The 20,682-nt window shown below is 47.6% G+C and overlaps 8 protein-coding genes across 8 annotated transcripts; 4 read left to right on the top strand and 4 right to left on the bottom strand.

Moving 5' to 3' along the window:
- Positions 1-28: 28 nt before the first annotated feature.
- BT62DRAFT_935004 (uncharacterized protein) lies at positions 29-1,342 on the top strand (the record flags this gene model as incomplete). The annotated part of the gene is made up of 9 exons (XM_043186835.1): positions 29-58; positions 120-153; positions 217-259; positions 314-510; positions 575-591; positions 651-687; positions 742-803; positions 863-1,047; positions 1,101-1,342. Coding segments are annotated over 8 exons (550 nt in total), but the record flags the coding sequence as incomplete, so codon positions are not given.
- Positions 1,343-2,506: 1,164 nt separating this feature from the next.
- On the top strand, positions 2,507-2,723 carry BT62DRAFT_823791 (uncharacterized protein; the record flags this gene model as incomplete). Its single annotated transcript, XM_043182371.1, has 2 exons — positions 2,507-2,603; positions 2,650-2,723. Coding segments are annotated over 2 exons (171 nt in total), but the record flags the coding sequence as incomplete, so codon positions are not given.
- Positions 2,724-3,083: 360 nt separating this feature from the next.
- BT62DRAFT_953524 (putative carboxy-cis,cis-muconate cyclase) lies at positions 3,084-4,573 on the bottom strand. The gene is made up of 6 exons (XM_043188271.1): positions 4,365-4,573; positions 4,200-4,308; positions 4,079-4,138; positions 3,740-4,029; positions 3,587-3,674; positions 3,084-3,506 (listed from the first exon to the last, which is right to left on the bottom strand). Exons 1-6 carry the CDS (start codon positions 4,551-4,553, stop codon positions 3,148-3,150), a joined length of 1,095 nt encoding a protein of 364 aa, XP_043036894.1. The 5' UTR covers positions 4,554-4,573; the 3' UTR covers positions 3,084-3,147.
- A 1,959-nt stretch (positions 4,574-6,532) lies between these two features.
- Positions 6,533-9,116, top strand: BT62DRAFT_329363 (uncharacterized protein). Its single transcript, XM_043180518.1, has 23 exons — positions 6,533-6,646; positions 6,709-6,886; positions 6,945-7,023; positions 7,072-7,085; positions 7,148-7,246; positions 7,296-7,305; positions 7,362-7,379; positions 7,428-7,453; positions 7,507-7,532; positions 7,590-7,627; positions 7,689-7,713; positions 7,766-7,777; positions 7,836-7,851; positions 7,902-7,941; positions 7,993-8,099; positions 8,163-8,222; positions 8,275-8,302; positions 8,356-8,413; positions 8,468-8,492; positions 8,539-8,656; positions 8,710-8,751; positions 8,803-8,985; positions 9,039-9,116. The coding sequence occupies exons 2-22, from the start codon at positions 6,720-6,722 to the stop codon at positions 8,854-8,856; spliced, it is 1,062 nt and encodes a 353-aa protein (XP_043036895.1). The 5' UTR covers positions 6,533-6,646; positions 6,709-6,719; the 3' UTR covers positions 8,857-8,985; positions 9,039-9,116.
- Positions 9,117-9,263: 147 nt separating this feature from the next.
- BT62DRAFT_903468 (uncharacterized protein) lies at positions 9,264-9,579 on the bottom strand (the record flags this gene model as incomplete). The annotated part of the gene is made up of 2 exons (XM_043183528.1): positions 9,264-9,406; positions 9,462-9,579. Coding segments are annotated over 2 exons (261 nt in total), but the record flags the coding sequence as incomplete, so codon positions are not given.
- A 3,175-nt stretch (positions 9,580-12,754) lies between these two features.
- On the bottom strand, positions 12,755-14,121 carry BT62DRAFT_903094 (uncharacterized protein; the record flags this gene model as incomplete). The annotated part of the gene is made up of 6 exons (XM_043183513.1): positions 12,755-12,903; positions 12,965-13,205; positions 13,263-13,684; positions 13,735-13,827; positions 13,874-13,988; positions 14,038-14,121. 6 exons carry the CDS (start codon positions 14,119-14,121, stop codon positions 12,755-12,757), a joined length of 1,104 nt encoding a protein of 367 aa, XP_043036897.1.
- A 695-nt stretch (positions 14,122-14,816) lies between these two features.
- BT62DRAFT_935010 (uncharacterized protein) lies at positions 14,817-18,915 on the top strand. Its single transcript, XM_043186836.1, has 16 exons — positions 14,817-14,862; positions 14,912-14,995; positions 15,050-15,151; positions 15,200-15,272; positions 15,320-15,426; positions 15,471-15,821; positions 15,871-16,407; positions 16,461-16,698; positions 16,750-16,959; positions 17,007-17,158; positions 17,214-17,318; positions 17,374-17,587; positions 17,645-17,874; positions 17,926-18,073; positions 18,125-18,226; positions 18,282-18,915. The coding sequence occupies exons 1-16, from the start codon at positions 14,857-14,859 to the stop codon at positions 18,812-18,814; spliced, it is 3,192 nt and encodes a 1,063-aa protein (XP_043036898.1). The 5' UTR covers positions 14,817-14,856; the 3' UTR covers positions 18,815-18,915.
- Positions 18,916-19,212: 297 nt separating this feature from the next.
- On the bottom strand, positions 19,213-20,496 carry BT62DRAFT_935012 (uncharacterized protein). Its single transcript, XM_043186837.1, has 4 exons — positions 20,255-20,496; positions 19,964-20,201; positions 19,399-19,806; positions 19,213-19,350 (listed from the first exon to the last, which is right to left on the bottom strand). The coding sequence occupies exons 1-4, from the start codon at positions 20,416-20,418 to the stop codon at positions 19,300-19,302; spliced, it is 861 nt and encodes a 286-aa protein (XP_043036899.1). The 5' UTR covers positions 20,419-20,496; the 3' UTR covers positions 19,213-19,299.
- Between the last annotated feature and the right edge of the window lie 186 nt (positions 20,497-20,682).

Below are 20,682 nucleotides of genomic sequence, written 5' to 3' on the forward strand. Positions count from 1 at the left end.
TTTCCCTTCAAACCCCCCCCCCACTCGTCATGCCACGGTCTATCTTGGTTCTTCACGGGTACATGTGTATTTCGTTGCGCTTCCTTAGGCCCGTTTGGCTAACAACTCTTGTGGAAAAGATACGCCCAAAATGCAACTATCTTCAGCAAACGCGTTGGTTTTTCTAATATCAGATCTGAGAGAAGCCATTGATAACATCGTGCTTCGCTTCTTTAGCTCGGATCTCTTCGAAAAGAATGCGGAAAGGATATCGAATTAGGTTCGTCTGTATGGCTATAAATTTTATAGGCTCACCCATGAAGTATTATCCTAGTTTTCGTCGACGCTCCCCATATCATCCAACCGGCCGATCTACGTGCTAATGCGTCACAAACTGAGCTGGGGGCTTTTGATCCCGCTGATGGCCAGCCTAGAAGGTGGTATGATGTTTATCGTGACCTCACTAGAGCTATCGGACTGGAAGAATCTCTCATGATGCTCAGAGATATTCTCAAGCAGAGGACATTTGATGTATGTGACCCTTCTTTCATCATGAAGACACATTTGGTTGAACTTTTAACGCGTCCACTGGCAGGGTGTATTTGGGTTCAGGTAAGTATTAATGTGCTCATGGCTAGAGAGGAAAAGTTCGAATGCGTTTCTGTTGTCAGCCAAGGTGCGGCGATGGCAGCCTTGCTTTCGGCATTGGTATGCCAACGGTTAAATTCCTTTGCCGCTGTTGATTCATGAACCATGGAGCAGCTCGAAAAACCTCAATCGTATCCTCCGTTTCTCACCGATGCCAAGCCGCCTCATCCCCCGTTGTGGGTCCCTTCCCTCGGCATTTCTTAAAAAAAAACGAAGCTGAACCATACATGTCCAGTCAATTTTGCGTCTGTATCGCTGGGTACAAGATTACAGATCCGCTGGCTGATCTTGTGTTTAACCCCACGTATGCAACACCGACACTTCATGTCATCGGTAAAAATGACATAGTGGTGCTCGAAGAATAGACGACAATTCTTTCAGGGATATCAGAAAGCAAACGCGTCGAGGAACATGATGGAGGTGAGATGCATAATCTGAAGTTTCCGGTAGAATCTTACCAGTGTTTTGCACAGGCCACTTTGTTCCGTCAAAGATATCATGGAGGAAATTCTTCTTAGCATATCTCTTAGATCCTCTGGGTGACATGCCATCACCTGGAAGGGGATGGAAGGCATGTGCCTGAGATCTTCTTTCTATGCCAAAGCATTTCACAAGTGCAGAGGGAGCTTGTGAAATGTGAATGCTTTGGCATAGAAGATGTTAGACACACATCTAGATTAAAATCAAGTGTACATATATCTTTAGAATGTAGGGCTGCATAGAGAAAAAAATGGTTTCTTGGAGCTGGTGAATATACCAAGATGAATAATCATAGGTGACCAGAAGACAACACTAGTGAACCCAAGTGCTATCCCCATACAGGGATCCTCGATCATGTCTTGATTTCATACGCAAATCTAAAATAAACTGATGCATATAAGACTATCTGCTTTTGGATTCGCGTATGAAATCAAGACATAATCGAGGATCCCCGATTTGTCTTGGCGTTTTCGTATAAAAAGGGCAAAAACTTGGCTCAAAGTCATTTCCAGCAGTAACCACCACCACCACCGCTCTGCAGATGAACGCCCTCCCGAACGTTGACTTCCAGCCTCTACAGATGAACGGCGTCCCTTCTTCGCGGCCTGAGGATTCACATGAGACAGAGAGTCCAACCCGATCTTCAGGTCCTCCGTTTTCCCAGAACGACCCATACGACCACCTCTCCGACTTCGATTTCAGGCAGGATGTCGCTGCTATCGCGGATATGATTTTCACCGATAACATCTTCCAAGACCTTTTCTCCTACCTTCTGCCAACGGACTCGCCCATCATTTCTGGCGACACTTCGACATTTCACTTGGACCCTCCTTTGGCTCCTCCCGCGACACCATCTATCCCACTGGAGCCGGACTCCGAGTGGCCGCTCTCAACACCGACTCTTATGTGCGTCAATGTATCGGAACTCACATCTTCCTCATTGTCCACGGCATCCTCTTCATTCTTTCCGGAGCAACGTCCTGACCCGTTGCCTTCTCCTGAGGCAAACACACAGCCCGCTTATCAGGACTTCTCGCCATTTAGGATGCTACAGTCTAACTCGGAGATGTCCTCAGCTTCTAACTCGTACACGAAGTCTATGAGCAATTCACCACAGTCGGAATCCGAATTTTCCTACCACGGAGACAACGAATCGGATTCTGGTTCAGCCTACCACCCTAGTCCAGGACCCTCGAACCCCAGAAAGAGAACTCGGTCGACCACGACGACGAAGCACTTGGGCGAGAAGGACGGCCGTGGCAATAAGAAAAGTCGCGGAAGGAAAGTTCCCGTTGTTCCGGAGTTCCGTCAAGACGATCAGTTTGAAGCAGGGCTTTACGAGGTGATTGAATCGACTCCGTTCGGCTTGAAGAAGATAGGCTGTATCGACAAGGACGAAAGGCAATACGTTTGCGCGTACGAAGAATGCGGAAAGTGCTTCGGTCGAGGCGAGCATCTGAAGAGGCATATCAGGGCCCTCCACACATGCCAAAAGCGTGCGCTCGACCTTTTCTCTCGGTTCCGGTGCTCACAACTCCCTAGCTCATAAATGTCTGAAAAAAGGCTGCCTGAGGTCTTTCAGCAGGAAAGACAATCTGAAGCAGCATATAAGTATCTCCCATTGAGGCAATTGTCTCTCGCGTTGCCCATTTTCCCTCACCCGCAAAGCTAAGAACTTTTAACATTCTCTTCGTCTCGTTGCTCTCCGTTGAAATCCGTCGGCTATCCTGAACCATATATAATACATCCATTCACCACTTTACACCGTACCGCTAAGCTTTGAACTCTCTTCACTTCAAGTAATAATTTCTATCTGTACTCGCTTTGTTATACATACATAATTCATGATTCACATGGACTTAAGAAACTGTTGCGGACATGCGGAATTCTCTCCATCTCCGGAGGTCTCACCCGGAAATAAATCATTTCTCCATGTTGCACATGAAGCCAGTTGGCTGTAGTGCCGTGAGACAACAAGCGCATCCAATTGTGGTGGCAGCCCACCGCAAAGTCTGTGTAACATCAAATTATTATAACCTCTCAGTCATACCAAACGGCATTTGCGCAGCACCCTCCGTCGACCAGGTCGATGTGAGCCACGGCAGTGGCGTTTGATGCGTCGTCCAGCAGCTGCCAAATCTCGACAAACCCGACGGATGTGTCCGTGATGGCGGCAAACTCATCCGCAAACGATGCGGGGCTTACAGCGTTGGAGGTGCCCCCCGAGGTTGTGGTGGGGGTGACGAAGAGCTGGTTTGCGATGGAGCCGTTTCCGTTTAGGCTGAACACGGAAAGGTACCCCGTTTCGTTGGTTTCACGGGACCGGGTTGTCGCCCAGAGGTAAGTCGCGTTGGCGGACACCTGGACTTCGTCAGCCCAGTGCGTGCTCGAATCGGAATCTGTATAAGGTGTCGCATACGTTAACTTGGTTTGCTCGCTTGCTTGGCTGGAGCAACTGATGGTGTCGTGGGGTGCTTACCTGGTGGGAGAAGAGAATACGAGACATTGAAGTAAACGGGCTGATGGGTTTGCCCGTCGATGCTGTACTGCGCAACCTCGTTCGCTTCCTGAAACAAAAATTTGAAATTTAGTCTTGAGTCAAAAAAAAAAAAAAGCATTTCATCCGTTTTACCTCTAAGATGACAAACAAGTATTCGCCATTCGGATGGACTGTTAGATGCCTGGGATTGTTTCCTTCCGCAGGTGCGTCTAACACTCCAATATCGGTCAGTTCTCCGGTGGCGATGTCGACGCCGAATGTCCAGATCTTGTCGTCGCTGTCATCTGCAGCATAGAGATACGTGCTATTGGGAAGAAGAGCAAGACCGTGGACGCCAGAGGAACCCGATGTGAAGGTGTAGTTTTGGGTAATGGATGAGAAGTCGGCCGGTATAACGGTTCCACAGTCTCCAAAGGGTATTCCTGAATCCGGGAATGTGAGCGAAACAATAGGCAGGATCGCGCAACATACCGTATACGGTGTAGGGCTCGACCTTGGAAGAGGTGATAAATATAGCTCGAGTGGATGAGCCTGATCAGAGGAAATGGGTCAGGTCATAGAAACAATGTACGTCGTAAAGAAGTAAGCGCACAGTTGCTCTCAAGAGGGACGGATGCATTATACGTGACGCTGGTACTGTTCACCACATTGAAGTATCCGTATGCGCTGTCGCTTGCCGTGTAAAGGCTTTTCCGGTCATGCTGCAGAAAGGTGGATGGTAAGACAAGAGAACAGCGCGAGGTACATGAACACCTACGCTCAGATTTATCCACGGATGTTCACTGGGTGTCGTGATGTTCGCAGCAAGAGTCAGCGAGTAAGTCTCGTCGTCGAACTCCAGTGCATAAATCGCATGGGTGGAGAAAGTTCCAACAAAAAGATGGTGGACTGCCGCTGAACAGAAGCTTGATAACAAGAGAGCTACTGCGACTCTTGACAGGATCATGAGATAATGCAGAGAAGGACTGGTATCGCGGCAGACTTTTATACCCTGCTGGTGGGCTATTAATAGTATCTTCAACCAGGGAGTAAAAGTTATATAAAAATAAAACGTGAGTACGAGAAAATTCGCAGCACTTACGACAATAATTGCCTATTGGCACTGCTGCGCATGGTTTTTTCACCATAACGTCCCTAAGGCATCACTCGTGAATATTCCTACTGAACCTTGAGAATCCATGTGCCAGTGATGTGCGAACGTCGGTATGGAGAGAACAAGCCTACGGAGTTGCCACTGTCCGCAGTTCGTCAACCAATGGGACAATTGCGGTTACTAACATGACATCTTCACAGCGAGGGCTCGCACTCTTAGGTCACCGTCGACGGGCAATTGGCACTAGAGTGTCTTTGAATTTTCTGAAGAGTAAGTCGGCATGTCTCTATACGCTTCCTTGAAACAGTTGCAATAGGTTAGTTTTGGAAAGAATAGAATAACACGAGGAGAGGATCTACTCCAAAGACGCGAGAACTGCGGTAAATACCTCATTTGTGCCGGTCCCTGGAAGATGAGCATCAGAGTCGTCTAGGATACGGACACCATCTGAGCAATTTGAACACATTAGCTTGTTAGTACAAACAGAGGCCGATCCCGGTAGTTCTTGCGTAGCTGGTTAGCTCTGAGCACCGTATTCTTGAACAGGCACTTGTCCTCGCAAAGTATGTCAAACCAAGGATAGGTCGGATATCTTCCTTGGTTAGGAACGAGACCACCTGTAGACGTGTCAATTACATATCAGCGAGGAGCTTGGAATAAGGGCCCAAAGCTCACCGACTTATCGCCAGGTCCCCTTGCATCCCAATTGACGCTGTCTTGACTCTTTGGAAAGGATGTCCCTGTACATGTATCACTGTATAGCGGAGAAATCACGTCTTCTTCCCAAGCTGAGGATCGTAGCAAGCAGAGGCGGTCTTGTTGTTACCTGGACCTCAGTAAAGAGTATGGACAGAGACGCATTGACCACTGAGGACAAGAAGAAAGAAAAGAAGAAGGCATTGGGTCCAAGCCGTCGGATTTTGCGTGATTAAGAGATGAGCTTTCCTTTAGCCCGGTAGTGGTGACGATAAGAGTAAAAGCCAATATGATTCCAGGTACTAGAACAACTTTGATCCGCCCATCGTGACCAGGAAGATGGTTAGCGGCCTCGCTCCAACTGGTCCCTCCAATTGTTACTGGCAGTCACTTTAAGCTTTCATATAACGCGCCGTTGCTTAAAATTGGGGTCAAGATGCAATAGTTGGTGGGACTGGGTTTTCTATACAGCGACGAGCCATATGCCGTAGGTGAGAAGCAAGGAACAATATTTGGGAAAAAAGGATGTGGCACATACTGTGGTCGCCGGCGGAGGTGAGATGCGATCCATTTTGGCGGTCCTTGGGTGAAAATTAAACTTGAGCGTTTGAACACCGAAGTTACCGAAGCAGCCACTAAATTGACATCGGGCCGACCGTTCCCGACTACCTACTGCTCGCATACTGCCCATTCCACGACGAACACGGGTGAAGAACCATGACTCAGGGCTAGGAGTTAAGCAGGATGGAAGGGGCTTCAAGAACTCTGAGGAAGCTGATAGCGACTACCTACGAGCAGGCGAGAAGAATTTGGTTTCCTTTGTACCATTGGGCTTTCCGACTCAACGATGCCGACAACAGGAGCTTATATGTCGACGAGCACATAGTAAACGAAACTCAGAAATGGTACAATGTGTCGACCACGAACACTTATGTAGCTATAGCCACCGATGACTTCCATTTTGTTGGCGTGTTCATCCATGCTGTTCTACTGGTAGGCACTCGGTCCTAAACTTGATTCAATGTGCGATAAAGAAGAAGGCCACTTTCTGGGACACGTGTCCCACTGGCAAATGGGTAAGTGACTGTGTGAACCTAACCAAAAGTTCCCAGCCGCCCTACAGAACCGAAGGCATTTTCCCTTGAAAACCATGAATGAGAAGCAATGTATCATGAGGCTTCCCAACATTTGATCATTATCAAGCCGGTACACGGACATACTTTCTCACCGACCAGTTACTCTCCGAGCCTGTGCGTACCAATGCCTTCAATTCCGCATCAAACCCATATCGCTGACCAGGTCTTCTTCGAAGCTGATCCAAACATGCTGTCTGTTATGCTTCGGAATATAACTTGTGACCTGACGTCCCCGGCCTCAACACTGGCGCCCCAAATGTCGTCTCTGCTTATCTCGATACCGCTAACTGATATTCCCTCTCTACTGGGAAGAACACTCGGAGCAGTTTTTATTGCGGATATTATAGCTTCAATGTTCGCGCCCTTGCGTTTACTAGTAAAATTCACTCCTGATGCTCACTCGATGCTTTAGCTTCTATGGAATAACCATTCTACAGACCGTCGTCTATTACAAACAATATCCTGAAGATCCGTGGTTCCTTCGATATGCGGTACGCTCTCACATCGAACTTGTCTCACATTTTGTGAAATGCAAACAGATCGCCTTACTATGGTGTGTTGCCGTAGAGTTGGAGGCCGACATCAGGATGAACATTAATACGACTCAATCTACAGGATATTCGATACCCTTCACGTTGCCTTGAGTACCCACGCACTTTATTTCTACCTTGTCAAATCGTCTGGAAACTATCTTGCCCTATTCGGAATTGTTTGGTATGTCAATCAAAGCCTTGGGTCCGTCGAGTTCTGACCTTGATTGTAGGAGCTTTCCTGTAACTTTCCTTCCTCGTTGTGTTTATCTGTATGAATCTAAGGCTCTCCCTGTTAGCTGCAGATCCTGCTCAATGTGCGTCTCGGTTTATCCTTTCATAAGTCATACTTCACCTTTATACAGATGTTGATTATCCCTTGTGTTCAAATGTGCGTTTCATTTGACTCTGGTGTTTGGAAAGACTCAGCCAGAGGTACCGCAGATTATACGCCGTCAGAATATGGAAACGTATGTCTTCATTCCTTCAGGTCGTTCAAATGAACCTTAATCATCATGATCTTATAGTCGGTAGTCACTTCCATGTCGTCTTGCCACGCTTTATCGTACGTGTTTCTTCCTCTCCATAATACCTATATCAATTCGAAATTGATATTTGACGCTTAGTTCCTTGCTGTCGCAGCTACATTCGGTGAGCTTTTCCTTGTCTATAAGGACGAGAAAACAACTCAAGTTTATTACAGGCGTAGGAGTCTGTAAGCCCCTCCGCTTCTGTAGTTATTGTGCAGCACTGACTCAAGGATGACGTTTCAGATGTCACATACGCTGCGTAAGCACTCTGAAAACCATCGCTGTTTCCTTCGTTGATTACATCGTCAGATACACCCTGAGAAGCTTTGTGAACATCCCGGACATGACGGTAGGCCTTTGGCTCTTGATTCGGACAGGTGCAAGGATCTCATCCTGATAGGTATCCATATATACGAATTTCTCCACCATCTCTGTTGCCGATTTCGTCATCGCCGGTGCGATGTGCTTTTATCTGCACAAGGGCAGGTCGATGACCAGCATCTCCAGGTGCATATTTCGCAGTCATAGTAAAGTATATCTATCTGCTCATAGACTAACGGGACTTCTTAGTACTACTAAGATAATTGTGAGATTAATGCGGCTCGCAGTGATATCTGGACTGGTGACGAGGTATGGATCTCAAGTATGCAATGTGTTGCAAACTAATCATCAGTGGACTTAGCTTATGCTCCCTTTTTACTCTCATTGCAGTGATTACTCTTGTTCAGTATTCAATCTTCCCAAATCTGATCCCAGTTTACAGTACATTGCCTGGCCTGAATCTCTCATTTTTGAAGCAATCAACTTTGTTTTGCCAAGGCGTTAGTATATACATCTTCTTCACCAGCTTCAAAAAACTGAAGTGTCACCAATAGTGTATATAAACTCTCTACTTGCCATGCAAGTCTAGCCTTACCACCCTTTTGTTTGCTAACTCTTTTCCCAGGCTCAATTCACGCAGGAGTTCGATGTGGTCTGTTGAAAAAGGACATCACGTTAACAAAAAGATAATGAGATTTGCTACCCCTGTCGCTGGAAGTGGGACTGCTGATTCTGGAGAGACAGTATGTACAATCTTTTTTGCGACCAAGACCAACTACCTGAAACTGTTGTTGAGGATATCACCATATCAGATCTCTCTGCAGCTGAAGCAGAGACAGTAAGTACAATGTGCATATTGACATTTCATTTATCTGAACTTTTCTTTCAGAATAGCACATTGCCTCTCCCTGCAATGGAAGGAAATCGGTCATGGTTTGAGTAGCATGGTAACATAGTTCACCCTATTTAGTTTAATTCTCTCTCTTTCTGTCCAAATATGACTAGTTTGTAATTAGACGTTGATCCAGATGCTAGTGCTTTCCACTAGAAGATGCTTGCAGCACAAGCACGAGTGAGGGTTCACTCCCCTGCTGCTTCTGTGATAAGCTGACGATGGTGTCCTAGGCAAAACACATTCGGAATAATCCATAGCAGTCAGTTGCGGAGGTGCCAGTGGAAAGAATATTCATTCCCCTACGAAACAATAATAACTTCTATTCATCATTTAATTAACTGTGGCAGACTGTGAGAATATCGAGACAAGGAAAGTATTGCCTTCAAATTGTAGAAATTGTACCATAACCAATGTCTTGCATTTTGGCTGACTCTTTTATTTGTCAATCACCATATCTACTCATAGGACCAAGTAACTTCGATAACCCCCATATCAAGTGTGCCAAGCTGGGTAAATGCACCACTGGAGAGGTCAATGTGGCTGTCCCCGCAGTCGGGGCATAGGTCAACCACGACGGCATCCACCCAGAGGCCGTTGTCTGAGTCTGTAGTCATTTAGACCAAATACTTAAGAAATAACATTGAAGGACATACTGATGACACCAATGTGTCTCCAGCAATTGGCACCATCGGCATAAAGGCTGGGAGGAAGAGCCACGACCAGGACGGAATTCTGGCTAGGTGCACCGCAAGCACCGTACCGGCTGTCAGGCTCATACCAAGTAGCTACAAGACAAAAATGGTGAATATACGGTTGAACGAACAACAACTTGGCTCCTTACCAGTTCCGTACCATACTTGAGCACTAGCAGTGGAAGCACATAGCGAAAAGACGGTAAATACCACTTGTCTGAGAGAGAACATGACTTTCCGATGTTCGAGTGACTGTGTAATTAGTCACTGGAAGAGATGACACGTACACCAGATGAGACCTTTTATGCGTTTTCCACTTTCGCCAGGGCCCAACGTATTCGTCATTGATCCAGGAAGCCCCAGAAGGACGTGCTTGTATACGTCCACCCTACATATTTCTTTCGTGTCCCTGCATATTGTGACTTATTAAGGGAAGAAGGAAGAGATAGACGCGTCAGGTCCAGGAGCCCACACGGTGCAGTGCACTCGATGCCCACGTACAGACCACCAGCGTGCGCGTTGTGGCAGACAATACAGGCATGTGTTTATCCTATGCCCTGACTCGGCAAGAGGACATCCACGACGGATCACCATCATCACAGTAACGTCTTTGTTCCTCGTTCCTTGGTCTTCGGCATAGAAAACATATCAGCATATACACACGCAGGTACCATCATGATGGCACACGTACATGAGCCCTTGAAGATGTCCCTACGCTGGACTGGTAGCTTTCTAAGAGAAGAGACCGTTGAACCAGAAGGCTGTTTCGATACGATGCTCCGACAACGACGGAGAGGGAAGACCTGGTAGGGATTTCGAGTTGACTTCCGCAAGAAATTACGTAGACGAATAATTGTGCCGGAAGCTACATATCGGTGGGACCTCATCAGAAGAAACCTCTATCGACGTACGTCACGATAGACAAGTCTCCTAGAAAAGGCTTGTCAGAATTTTTAGGGCATTTCGAACCTGCGGTGGTGCAATGGGATGAACGTTCTTGCCCGAATCGATTGATCGCTCAGCACGGTGAGCAGCTTCCCCCAAGGAAAATACGGTAGTTGCAAATAGACAAATAAAACCGAAATTACGGTGACTTGTAATTTCGGAGGTTTGGATGGAGTTTTCGGTGCTAGGGATCGAATAACACGGCATGGAATCGATGTTTCCGTCCCTTCTGATGGATGGTCAACCATGACCCGGGTTGGCGCCCGGCCATAATGACTTGCTTCTGCATCCTAACTGCCGTAAGGTTCAAAGCGTCAGTTACCACTTCGAAAGGCCAAAGGTCAGTGATTTCACTTGCATTAACTGCTTATATTCACGGTGGCCACCAATGCTACCCTTATGAAAGACCAAACAGTATACATTTGCTTCGATAGATCACGGGATAGCCATCTGGGCGAATGGTCGACGCTTATCAATAACCAACGGCAGCCCTTCCAAGATCCCGACAAGGCCCCCTTCTAGTTAAATTCCTTGGAGTGCCCACCGGGTTCAGTGTACTTTGGGAGGAACAGCTCGTCAGTCGCAGCTGCGAAAAAAAAGCACCATCAGTAAGAAAATTCCCATGCATGGGAACACAACAGACCTGGCGATTGGGCTTTCTCCGGCACCCAGATCTCAAACGGCGATGCAGCTTCAGTGGGCGTAAGGCCTTGCGTAGATTCCCAATAGGTGTCCATACTGAATTCCGATGATGATGACTGAAAAGAAGTCTGAGAGCAGCATCAAATCCGCGGCCTCCATAGCGTCTTCGGAACCTCCAGCGATGGCTACCCCACTGGAGAATCATTGACCGCACGGACATGACCAAACGTAGAGTAGCTTTTGGATCATTGGGTCTTACCCCCATCGCCCATCACCGGACGTCCTGCTTGCAGTTTTTTCATACTTGGAAGTTTCTGCTAGGAAGTTGTTCGGGCGAAACAGATCTCATCGAAAGCGTTTCCACTGTGACTTGATCATGTCGATGAGGTCAAAACTGCTTAGGACAAGACTTCGCATTGCCGGGACTGATCGTCTATCAATTTCGGGCTCGTGCTCAGCCATTGACTCCGAAGAAGCGTGTGGGAAGTCTTCAACATGCTTCACTACGTCGTGATAATTTCCATATGCTGAGCGATGGCGGCAGCGGTAGAGAAGAAATCACCCTCGAGATTGGATTTAGTAAACGAAACGGCTACGATGCGAAAACGGACCTGTAACCCATTGCAAAACGAACGCATGCCCGGTGCGCTATGACAACCGTGTTCTTGACATCATCTCTTGGGAGGATCTATCAATGCTATAAAACCTACCACCGTCAGGTCAGAGTTGAGGCCAAGAATATTTGATCCTCCAAGAGGGAAAGACCCGGATTCGACAAAAAAGTCTGTCAGAAGCTTGGCACCATGAATGATCTCCTTCGCTGTGAGGAGAACAAAGTTGGCCGTTTGACGCTAATTGCTCTTATATTGCCGACAAAAGGTCTCCTCGGGCCTCGTCAATTAAGTCAGTCGATGCCTTCGAATCCATTATGTGGCTCCACCCGTGTGATATTACCTCAGGGGCCTATGGCGTTTTAGACACCCCGACAACGATGAGAACCGGACTAGACTTGCTCCTTCGACCAATGAAACATGATACGTTAAAATAGCCATTGGAAAATATGGACATTGATGTGATCAGTTTCTCTTGGGGGAAGCGCTGGTAGTAGTTTTACGGCAAACTTGTTCTCTATACAGATCATCAAAATCGACACGGTTATCAAGGAGAGGCGCATACCGGAGTTGAAGGAAAGCTTCGCATTGTTCTCGATACTCTCTGAAATCAGTATCTAAACGTACTCCGTGTCAGTAGAAAGGTTAACGTCATATCCAAGATGCATAGTCCTAGCATCCACCGTGAAGCTCCCGAATCTCCACAGGTAACTCGACATCTGTATTGTCGAAAGGTGTGCCGTTACGATTGTGGCCAAAACACCTCTGTACCCGGCGGTCCCATGACTAACTGCAGCCACTCTTGCTTCCGAGATGGTCATAAGCTCGTCCCCGACAGCGGAAATGAACAATGAATTATCCTCCAGACACTGACCGTCATCCGTACCTATAAACGACTACGTAAGACAGTTTGCCCCTCTACTGACCTTAACGACGTTAGGATGGACAAGTCTCCTTGAAAAGACAGTGCAACGGAAAGGTGGTTTGAGGGAAGCGCTTGTGGCCGCCAAATGTACGCTTATGAAGGACAAAACAGTATAAATTTACTTCGATAAATCACGGTATAGTCATCTGGGCGAACGGTCGACGTTTGTCAATAACCAACGGTGGGCCTTCCAAGGTCCCAAGCAGTCCCTTCCAGATGAACTCCCTGGGGTTACCACCTGATTCTGTGTACTTTGCGAGGAACAGCTCGTCAGTCGCGGCTGCGAAAAAGAACACGATCAGCAGGACAATTCCGATGCACGGGAACGGAACACGACGAACCTGGCGCTAGGGCTTTTTCCGACATCCAGATCTCGAACAGCGATGCGGCTTCAGTGGGCGTAAGGCCGTCCGGCAGTTGTAATGGAAGAAGACCCGAAGCATACTTTCGGAGAGGACGGGACTGCTTGTCGTAAGGACTCGAGGCCCGGTCATTGAAGATGTCCAGTTCTAGACGAAGATCCTCTGAAAGAGGATACTGGGTGTCAGTGGACATTATAGCTCCCACAACAGCTCCCCTGGCCTAGAAAAGAGTCAGCTACGAGTAGGAGTGATGAAGATGAAGAAGATGATGACATACAAATGTTCGCCTGCCTGATGCGTACTCCATGATAAGTCGGGGCATCGAAAGGTGATAAGAACGGATGGACGCGAAATGAGGATCTCGATAGGCGGTGCGGCAGTAAAGCGCCTGGAAGCCATCAACAGCCAACAAGACAGGATGTTGCTTTTGCTCCCCTAGCTCGGAGAAGAGCTCGTCGAGAATGGCTGGTGCTATGGCTTTATCGGCGAGGCCGACCTCGATAAGCGTGGTTAACGGGGAACCAGCTTCAACCTTGACTTTCTCAAACGCGTGGGTTTTCTGTGTCGGAATGGATTCCAGACGAGATCTGTTCACAATGAGAATACGCCGGAGGGTTTGATGTGCATAATTGGGCTGCACGTATGTTTGTGTCCGGAGGTCATAAGTATGCAGAGTCGTTGAGTTCACAGTGCTGGCAGCTTTAAAAAAAATTAGCCAGCGAAGCAATGAAACTTTGGAGCAGGCCAACCTCTAGGCACGTATATGACTACCCAATCCTGCGCGTGGCAATATTGGACAGACTGAATCAGAAGGACACTCTTCCCGGTCCCCGCTCGACCGGCTGGGAGGTATGTTAGATTGATGACGCGGTTTGGACAGTGACCTACTGATGACGATTCTATGCCGTTCGCTCCCTTCATGCTGGGCGTGTCCGTTGAGTATACGCACCATGTCAACCGTCGATTGTCGTATTATTGAACAAGGACGAGACAGTATTCGGTGCTGGAAGCACATGAGAGTGTGCTAGAATTCTGAGAAAAAGGGAACGAACCTCGAGGAGCGTTGGCTTGGGCGACCCATAATACCGCACTGGGTCATTTTCCGTAGGTACAAACAAGGTAGCTTGGCCAATCATGTCCTCTCGTATCATATCTGGTCCGAAGGGAGGGTAATCAAGCGCTGGTCGACTGCTAGTCTCAAAGAGCTCGTGCTGAAGTTTCGACTCTGGCATTGGCCGGAATATCTGGCGGAGGGAGTTAGCCGTAGCACACCACAGTACGACAGATACGCACTCCATGACGGTGGTCCCTGCGAAAAAGTTTGCCCTTGTCCTTTGGTCCTTTCAGCTTCCATGACGCCGTACCTCCTACGATACTTGGGTGAGTTTTGGCTTAAGGCAGTCACAATGATACTGACTTGCTTGTGGGACCGAGGGAACGTCCGCGTAGTGTCGTGACTGCATAAGCGCAACTCCATGATTGATGAAAGGTCGATATGCGGAGTACGATGTCCCTGTGCGAGCCAATATCGCCTACAAATAATGAGGCAGAGAACAACGGCGAAGGACACGAACATACTGGCGCCATCTGCTCACCAAGACTGCTGCAAAAAGAAAGTAGGACTAATATTCCTTTCCCCTACAATATAGAGAAATATGGGTAAATATGTAGTCGACCTCACGGCCGGGAGGACGTCGATGAATTCGGGACGATAAACTTCGGAAAGGCGTCGAAAACGGCCGACGGTCACAGCTCACGTGATTATGTCACCAAGGTTTGCTTTATTTGTCTGGACCCTCGAATGATTTGAAATTCTATAAATATACTCCACCAGCTGCTGTGCTGAACTTCCTTTTACCGTCGTCGATGCTATGGAGGTGCGATAATTTCTTCTTCACTGTAACATTGCTGATGATGAACTCACAGTCTGTTCTGGACTTTTCGCGGGACTTCGATGTCGCTTCTCTGGATAAGGTTGTCATGACCTTTTACTCCGGCCAAGGCGAAGACGTGCGTACTGTGGTAATTTTCGTGTTGGGGGTTGAAGAGCATTTCAATTTGCAGGCAAAGATCGCTCAGAAAGTACTGACACAATTTGAAGAGCACCCGGATGCATGGACTCGCGTACCCGAGATCTTAGAGACGGCGTCGTTCCCCCAGACGAAGGTGCGCCATCGATTTCGCTTCCTTTGTTTCTAGGCTCATTTGGTGTAGTTCATTGGACTTCAAATATTAGGGAAATTAGTATCGACGCGATGGAAGACGCTGCCAGAGGGACAACGGCAAGGTGCGTTTGACTAATCCTTCACCTGAAATCTACATTCATTTTGTTAGGGATACGGAATTTCATTATATCGGCAACGGTCAAGGTCACATCCGATGAGGCACTTCTACGACGAGAGAAATTATATGTCAACAAGCTCAACCTAGTGCTTATTCAGGTAAGCTTTGTCGGCCCGTTTTGAGCGCCATTAATGCCACCTAGGTTCTGAAACAAGAATGGCCCCATAATTGGCCCAACTTCATTCCTGAACTCGTCGAATCTTCGAAAACCAACCTCACGCTATGCGAGAACAACATGACTATCCTCAAGCTTCTTTCCGAAGAGGTCTTCGACTTTTCCGCCGAACAAATGACCCAGGCAAAGATCACCAGCCTCAAACAGCAGATGTGGAATGAATTTTCCGAAATATTCAAGCTATGCTCCGAAATTCTGACCGAAGCAAACAAGGTGTCACTCATTAAGGCCACACTCGAGACCCTATACAAGTTCCTAAACTGGATTGCGCTGGGGTATGTTTTCGAGACCCAGATCATCGAGCTGCTTATCAATCGCGTAAGTCATATCGTCAATCTGTAACAATTTTGATCTCATGGTCCAACAGTTCCTCGAGCCGCCGGACTCCCGTAATGTTACGCTCAGATGTCTTGCAGAGATCGCGCGTCTTCCTGCCCCGCAGTACAACGACCGCGTCATCTTTGTCTACACGTCGGTCATGGCTGCCGTAAGCCGTATGATCCCTATACATGCGAACATTGCAGAAGTGTACAAAAATGCCAGTCCATCCGACGAGGAACTTGTACTGAACTTGGCGCTCTTCCTCACCAATTTCTTTGGTGAGCACCTGGAGCTTGTCGAAAACGATACCCACAGAGAACTCCTTCTCAGCGGGCATGCATACCTCGTCAAGATTTCTGCTGTGGAGGAAAGAGAGGTATTCAAGATCTGTGCAGAGTACTGGGCTAAACTGCTTTCGAATTTGTATAATGAGGTTACGGCGCTTCCTATAGGCAACCTGAGTCTGAGTCTCGCCGGTATACCGCACGTTCTAGGCGATCTCAAAATGCGGAAAGATATTTATGCCGAGATTCTTTCGAATTTACGCCTGGTTGTCATCGAGCGTATGGTCAAGCCGGAAGAGGTGAGTTAATCTTTACATGCCGTGCTCCTTCAGTTTAACTTGATTCCTTCCAGGTCCTCGTCGTCGAGAACGATGAGGGTGAGATTGTTCGAGAACATCTTAAAGAAATCGACACCATAGTCCTTTACAAGTCCATGCGCGAGCTTCTCATCTACCTCACCCATTTAGACGTGGTGGACACAGAGGCGATACTTACGCAGAAACTTGCTAAGCAAGTTGACGGGACTGAGTGGTCATGGCAGAACCTCAACACGCTTTGCTGGGCGATCGGCTCGATTTCTGGTGCCATGAGTAGGTATCGGTCACCTTCTATCTTCGCTCTATATTTATCAGCATTCTCAGATGAGGACACTGAAAAGCGATTCCTGGTAACGGTAATCAAGGATCTCCTAGGATTGGTCGAACAAAAAAGAGGCAAAGACAACAAGGCTGTCATCGCCTCGGACATCATGTACATTGTCGGGCAATACCCCAGGTTTCTTAAAGCCCACTGGAAGTTCCTGAAGACTGTCGTGAACAAGCTGTTCGAGTTTATGCACGAGACGCACGAAGGTAACGTTCACTGTTCATGTTTGCTTCTGTTTGCTGATTAAATACAGGTGTACAGGATATGGCTTGCGACACCTTCATCAAGATCGCACAGAAGTGTCGTCGACACTTCGTCATGCAGCAAGCGGGCGAGAAGGAGCCTTTTGTCAACGAGATTTTGCGATCATTAAATCGCATAACGGTCGATCTTTCGCCCCAGCAGGTAATGCAAAGTTTAACTATCCTTCTTTTCGAGTAACATCGAACTCTTCGTTCAGGTGCATACATTTTATGAAGCTGTCGGGTATATGATTGCGGCGCAACCTAATAAGTTTCACCAAGAAAAGCTTCTGGCTGAGCTGATGGATCTACCCAACACTGCCGTGTGTGCCTCAAATGCTCCGTTCCTTCCATGTAGCTGACACTGATGCTTTGTAGTGGGATACGTTGATGGTCCAAGCAGCCCAAAGCGCCGACGTTCTTTCCAGCATGGACAACGTGAAGCTATTCTCTAATGTCCTCAAGTCAAACGTTTCGGCTTGTGTATCCGTGGGGCCATTTTTCCTTCCCCAGCTTGCTCGGATATTCGCGGATATGCTGGGACTTTACAAGGCCGTAAGCGGGATCATCAGCGAGACCGTTGCTAGAGAAGGTACGCAAGTGTGCTCTTCTTTTTTGTAACTACAGAATGACCTATCGCGCCGTTTAGGTTCCATCGCCAGCAAGAAGACCCATATTCGTCACCTCCGTACGGTGAAGAAGGATATCTTGAAATTGATGGAAACATATATCCAGCGAGCTGATGACCTCCAGTCGGTCAATAATTCCTTCATCCCGCCCTTGTTGGATGCGATCTTGGGCGATTACAATCGGAATGTACCAATTGCTCGCGATTCAGAGGTGTTGAATTTGATGACTGTCGTAACTAATCGCCTCGGGGTGCGGAACAGCCTCTATCCATCCTCGAATAATGCTAACTTTGGAGTCCAGCAACTATTGACCCCGCAAGTGATACCGATTTTCGACGCCGTGTTTGAATCAACACTGGCTATGATAACTACCGATTTTACGGAGTTCCCGGAACATCGCCTATGGTTCTTCAGGCTTCTCGAGGCCATCAACAGAAACTGCTTCCCCGGTAAGGTTTTGCCGTAACTATGGTAATATCGATTGACCGACATTTCCGAAGCTCTTCTTCAGTTGCAACCGGACCAGTTCAAGATGTTCATGAACAGTGTATTTTGGGCTATCAAACATACCATGCGTGATATCGCAGATGTCGGCCTAGGCAGTACGTAATTTCATTTAGTTCATTTTTCGCCACGACAACTGACGTTCTGCCCCAGTGCTCAGCGAGCTGATTACGAAGTTCTCCCAATCCCCACCTGAAGTCGCGGGGCCCTTCTTCCAGCAATACTTCACCACGATCATGCAAGAGATATTCTTCGTACTCACCGATTCGGAGCATAAGAGCGGGTTCACCGCGCAGGTGGCGATCCTGGCGAAGCTCTTCCTGTTTGCCAATACAGTGCTGGAGAATGTACCTCTGTTCGAGGCCGAACGAATTGATAGAACGAACAGGATTCTGCTGCAGCAATACCTGGCTAATCTGCTTGGAAGCGCGTTCCCACATATGCAGAAGACACAGATTATCGAATTCGTTGGCGGATTGAACGAGTTTTATAGCGACGGAACCAAGTTTAGAGGGGCTGTGAGGGATTTCCTCATTCAACTAAAGGAGTTCTCTGGGGATGAGCTGTATATGGATGAGAAAGAGGCGGAGGCGCTAAAGAAGGCGGAGAAAGAGAGGCAAGTTGCAATGAGTATACCTGGGATGTTAAAACCATCACAGCTGGAAGAGAAGGAGGAGAATATATAGATGTTGAAGGGTGACGCGGTATCTAAGTTCCTTGCTTTGCTCTTGCTATCATCTGTAATATGTATCTTTCATCTTTTACCAATGTATCCTGAATTAAGCTATGTATGACCGAATTAGTATGTACAGTGGCTCCTAGCCGTGCAAGCCCGCAGCGGATCATAATATGCTATTCTATGTACGTGCATTTATTCACTTAGGGTCAGAAGTCTTTCATTTTACTCGACGCCTTCCAAAGCTACAACACCATCCTCCAAGACTCAAAACTTTCGGACCAGGACACAAAGATTTGATATCGACCCGTACGGAAGCTACCACCGCCACTAACATCATCATACGCCACGGCAAGTACAACTTGGCCAAACTGGACGCTACTTATTTTAGAGAATGATATTAGAACAGGGGATAATATCCATTGTCTGTACATTAAACATTCGGCAGCAAGTAACCGGGGGTGCATGGTATTGTACAGGTAGCAATGCAATGATTCATATATTGACCGTGATGAGACTCGCAGTGACATATGCCTTAAAAGAATCCTAGAAGCGGTCAACGAGGGAGTAGTGTCTCGAAGAGAACGAGCTTACATCCTTCGCATACGCCTCTAATAGCATTTGCACCCTCTCTTTGCTCCAGCCATATTTCGTCTCCATCTTCGTCCTCAACGCACCAGGAGCAGTGAGATACCTTGAAACTCGGACCTTTTCTCCTGGTGGCATAGAATTCCATGCCGCTATCGACTGCGGGAATGGATACGTGGATTTCACGCCCCCCCATGCACCTCCATCCGTTTGATGTACTATAGGCCCTGGAGTATACATACCAGTAGACGGCCACGGTGGGGAGGCTTTCACCGGAAATGAATCGGGATCACATCGTCCCTGCAATATCCGCCAAGGACTGAGACGAACTAGACGGGCTTCGCGTTCTCGTCTGATATCTTCGTTCCAAGGTTGTATGAAGTAACTGTGCATGAAACGGTTGTAGGAGAGAGACTGAAATGAACAGAAAGAAACGTCAGTAAAATACTTGATGGCTGCCTTCCTTCAATGGGAGGCTGGGTTAATAGGCCGACCATTAGAGATCAGACCCACGCCAGTCACTCTGCAGCACCTCTTACACATTTCAAGGAGCGTGCGAGTAATCACTCACCTCTATTTGCCCGGCAACAGCTGATTCTTGCGGACCGTTTTCGCAGCCGGGAAGGTTAACTTGTGTCTCATCAAAAGAGTGGTACCGTCCCAATGCGTCGTCAAAATATTCTTCAGTATGCTTGTCGTATAATCGGCTAAGATTTCGAGAATGCTCATCCTCGAGTTCAGCGGTACGCTCCTTGATATAGTTAAAATCACGTGCTGATTGCCTTAGGTCAGCTTCCATGGCTTCTAAACTGACGAATTTTGGGAAGCATAGAAAGATGAAGACAAAGTCTGAATAACTTACGATGGAATTCCGATATTTTGATTTGCTACAATATCAGAGGCAACGGCATCCAATCTTTCAAGGCGGTCTTGGAGTCGAAATTCTGCCCGCTTCGTAGGAAGAATCCGGCCCCTCGAGATTGGGGGCAAATATGGATTGCTGTACATGTACTCCTGCGATATCATGCCTTTTTGTCACACTAAACTTTCGGGGGAAAGATGGATATCGACCTGTAACGGGTGTTGATGGTGGTTGAGACTAAGCCTAATTTGAAAATGGGTCTATCCGGCTCGGTCCGGTCTTCTTTTTCTCAGACTCCCACTGGTCTAAACTTCTATTTCTTACCTTGCTACTGGCAATTATTTTTCCTTCCGACTCGGACCGCTGCAGACTCGGATATTCTGGTACTTGTAGGCCGTATCGTCATTCAGCAATTTCGAAATGTCCTT

This window comes from Guyanagaster necrorhizus (genome assembly GCF_019112545.1).
Source record: "Guyanagaster necrorhizus MCA 3950 unplaced genomic scaffold BT62scaffold_23, whole genome shotgun sequence".
NCBI classification, from domain to species: domain Eukaryota; kingdom Fungi; phylum Basidiomycota; class Agaricomycetes; order Agaricales; family Physalacriaceae; genus Guyanagaster; species Guyanagaster necrorhizus.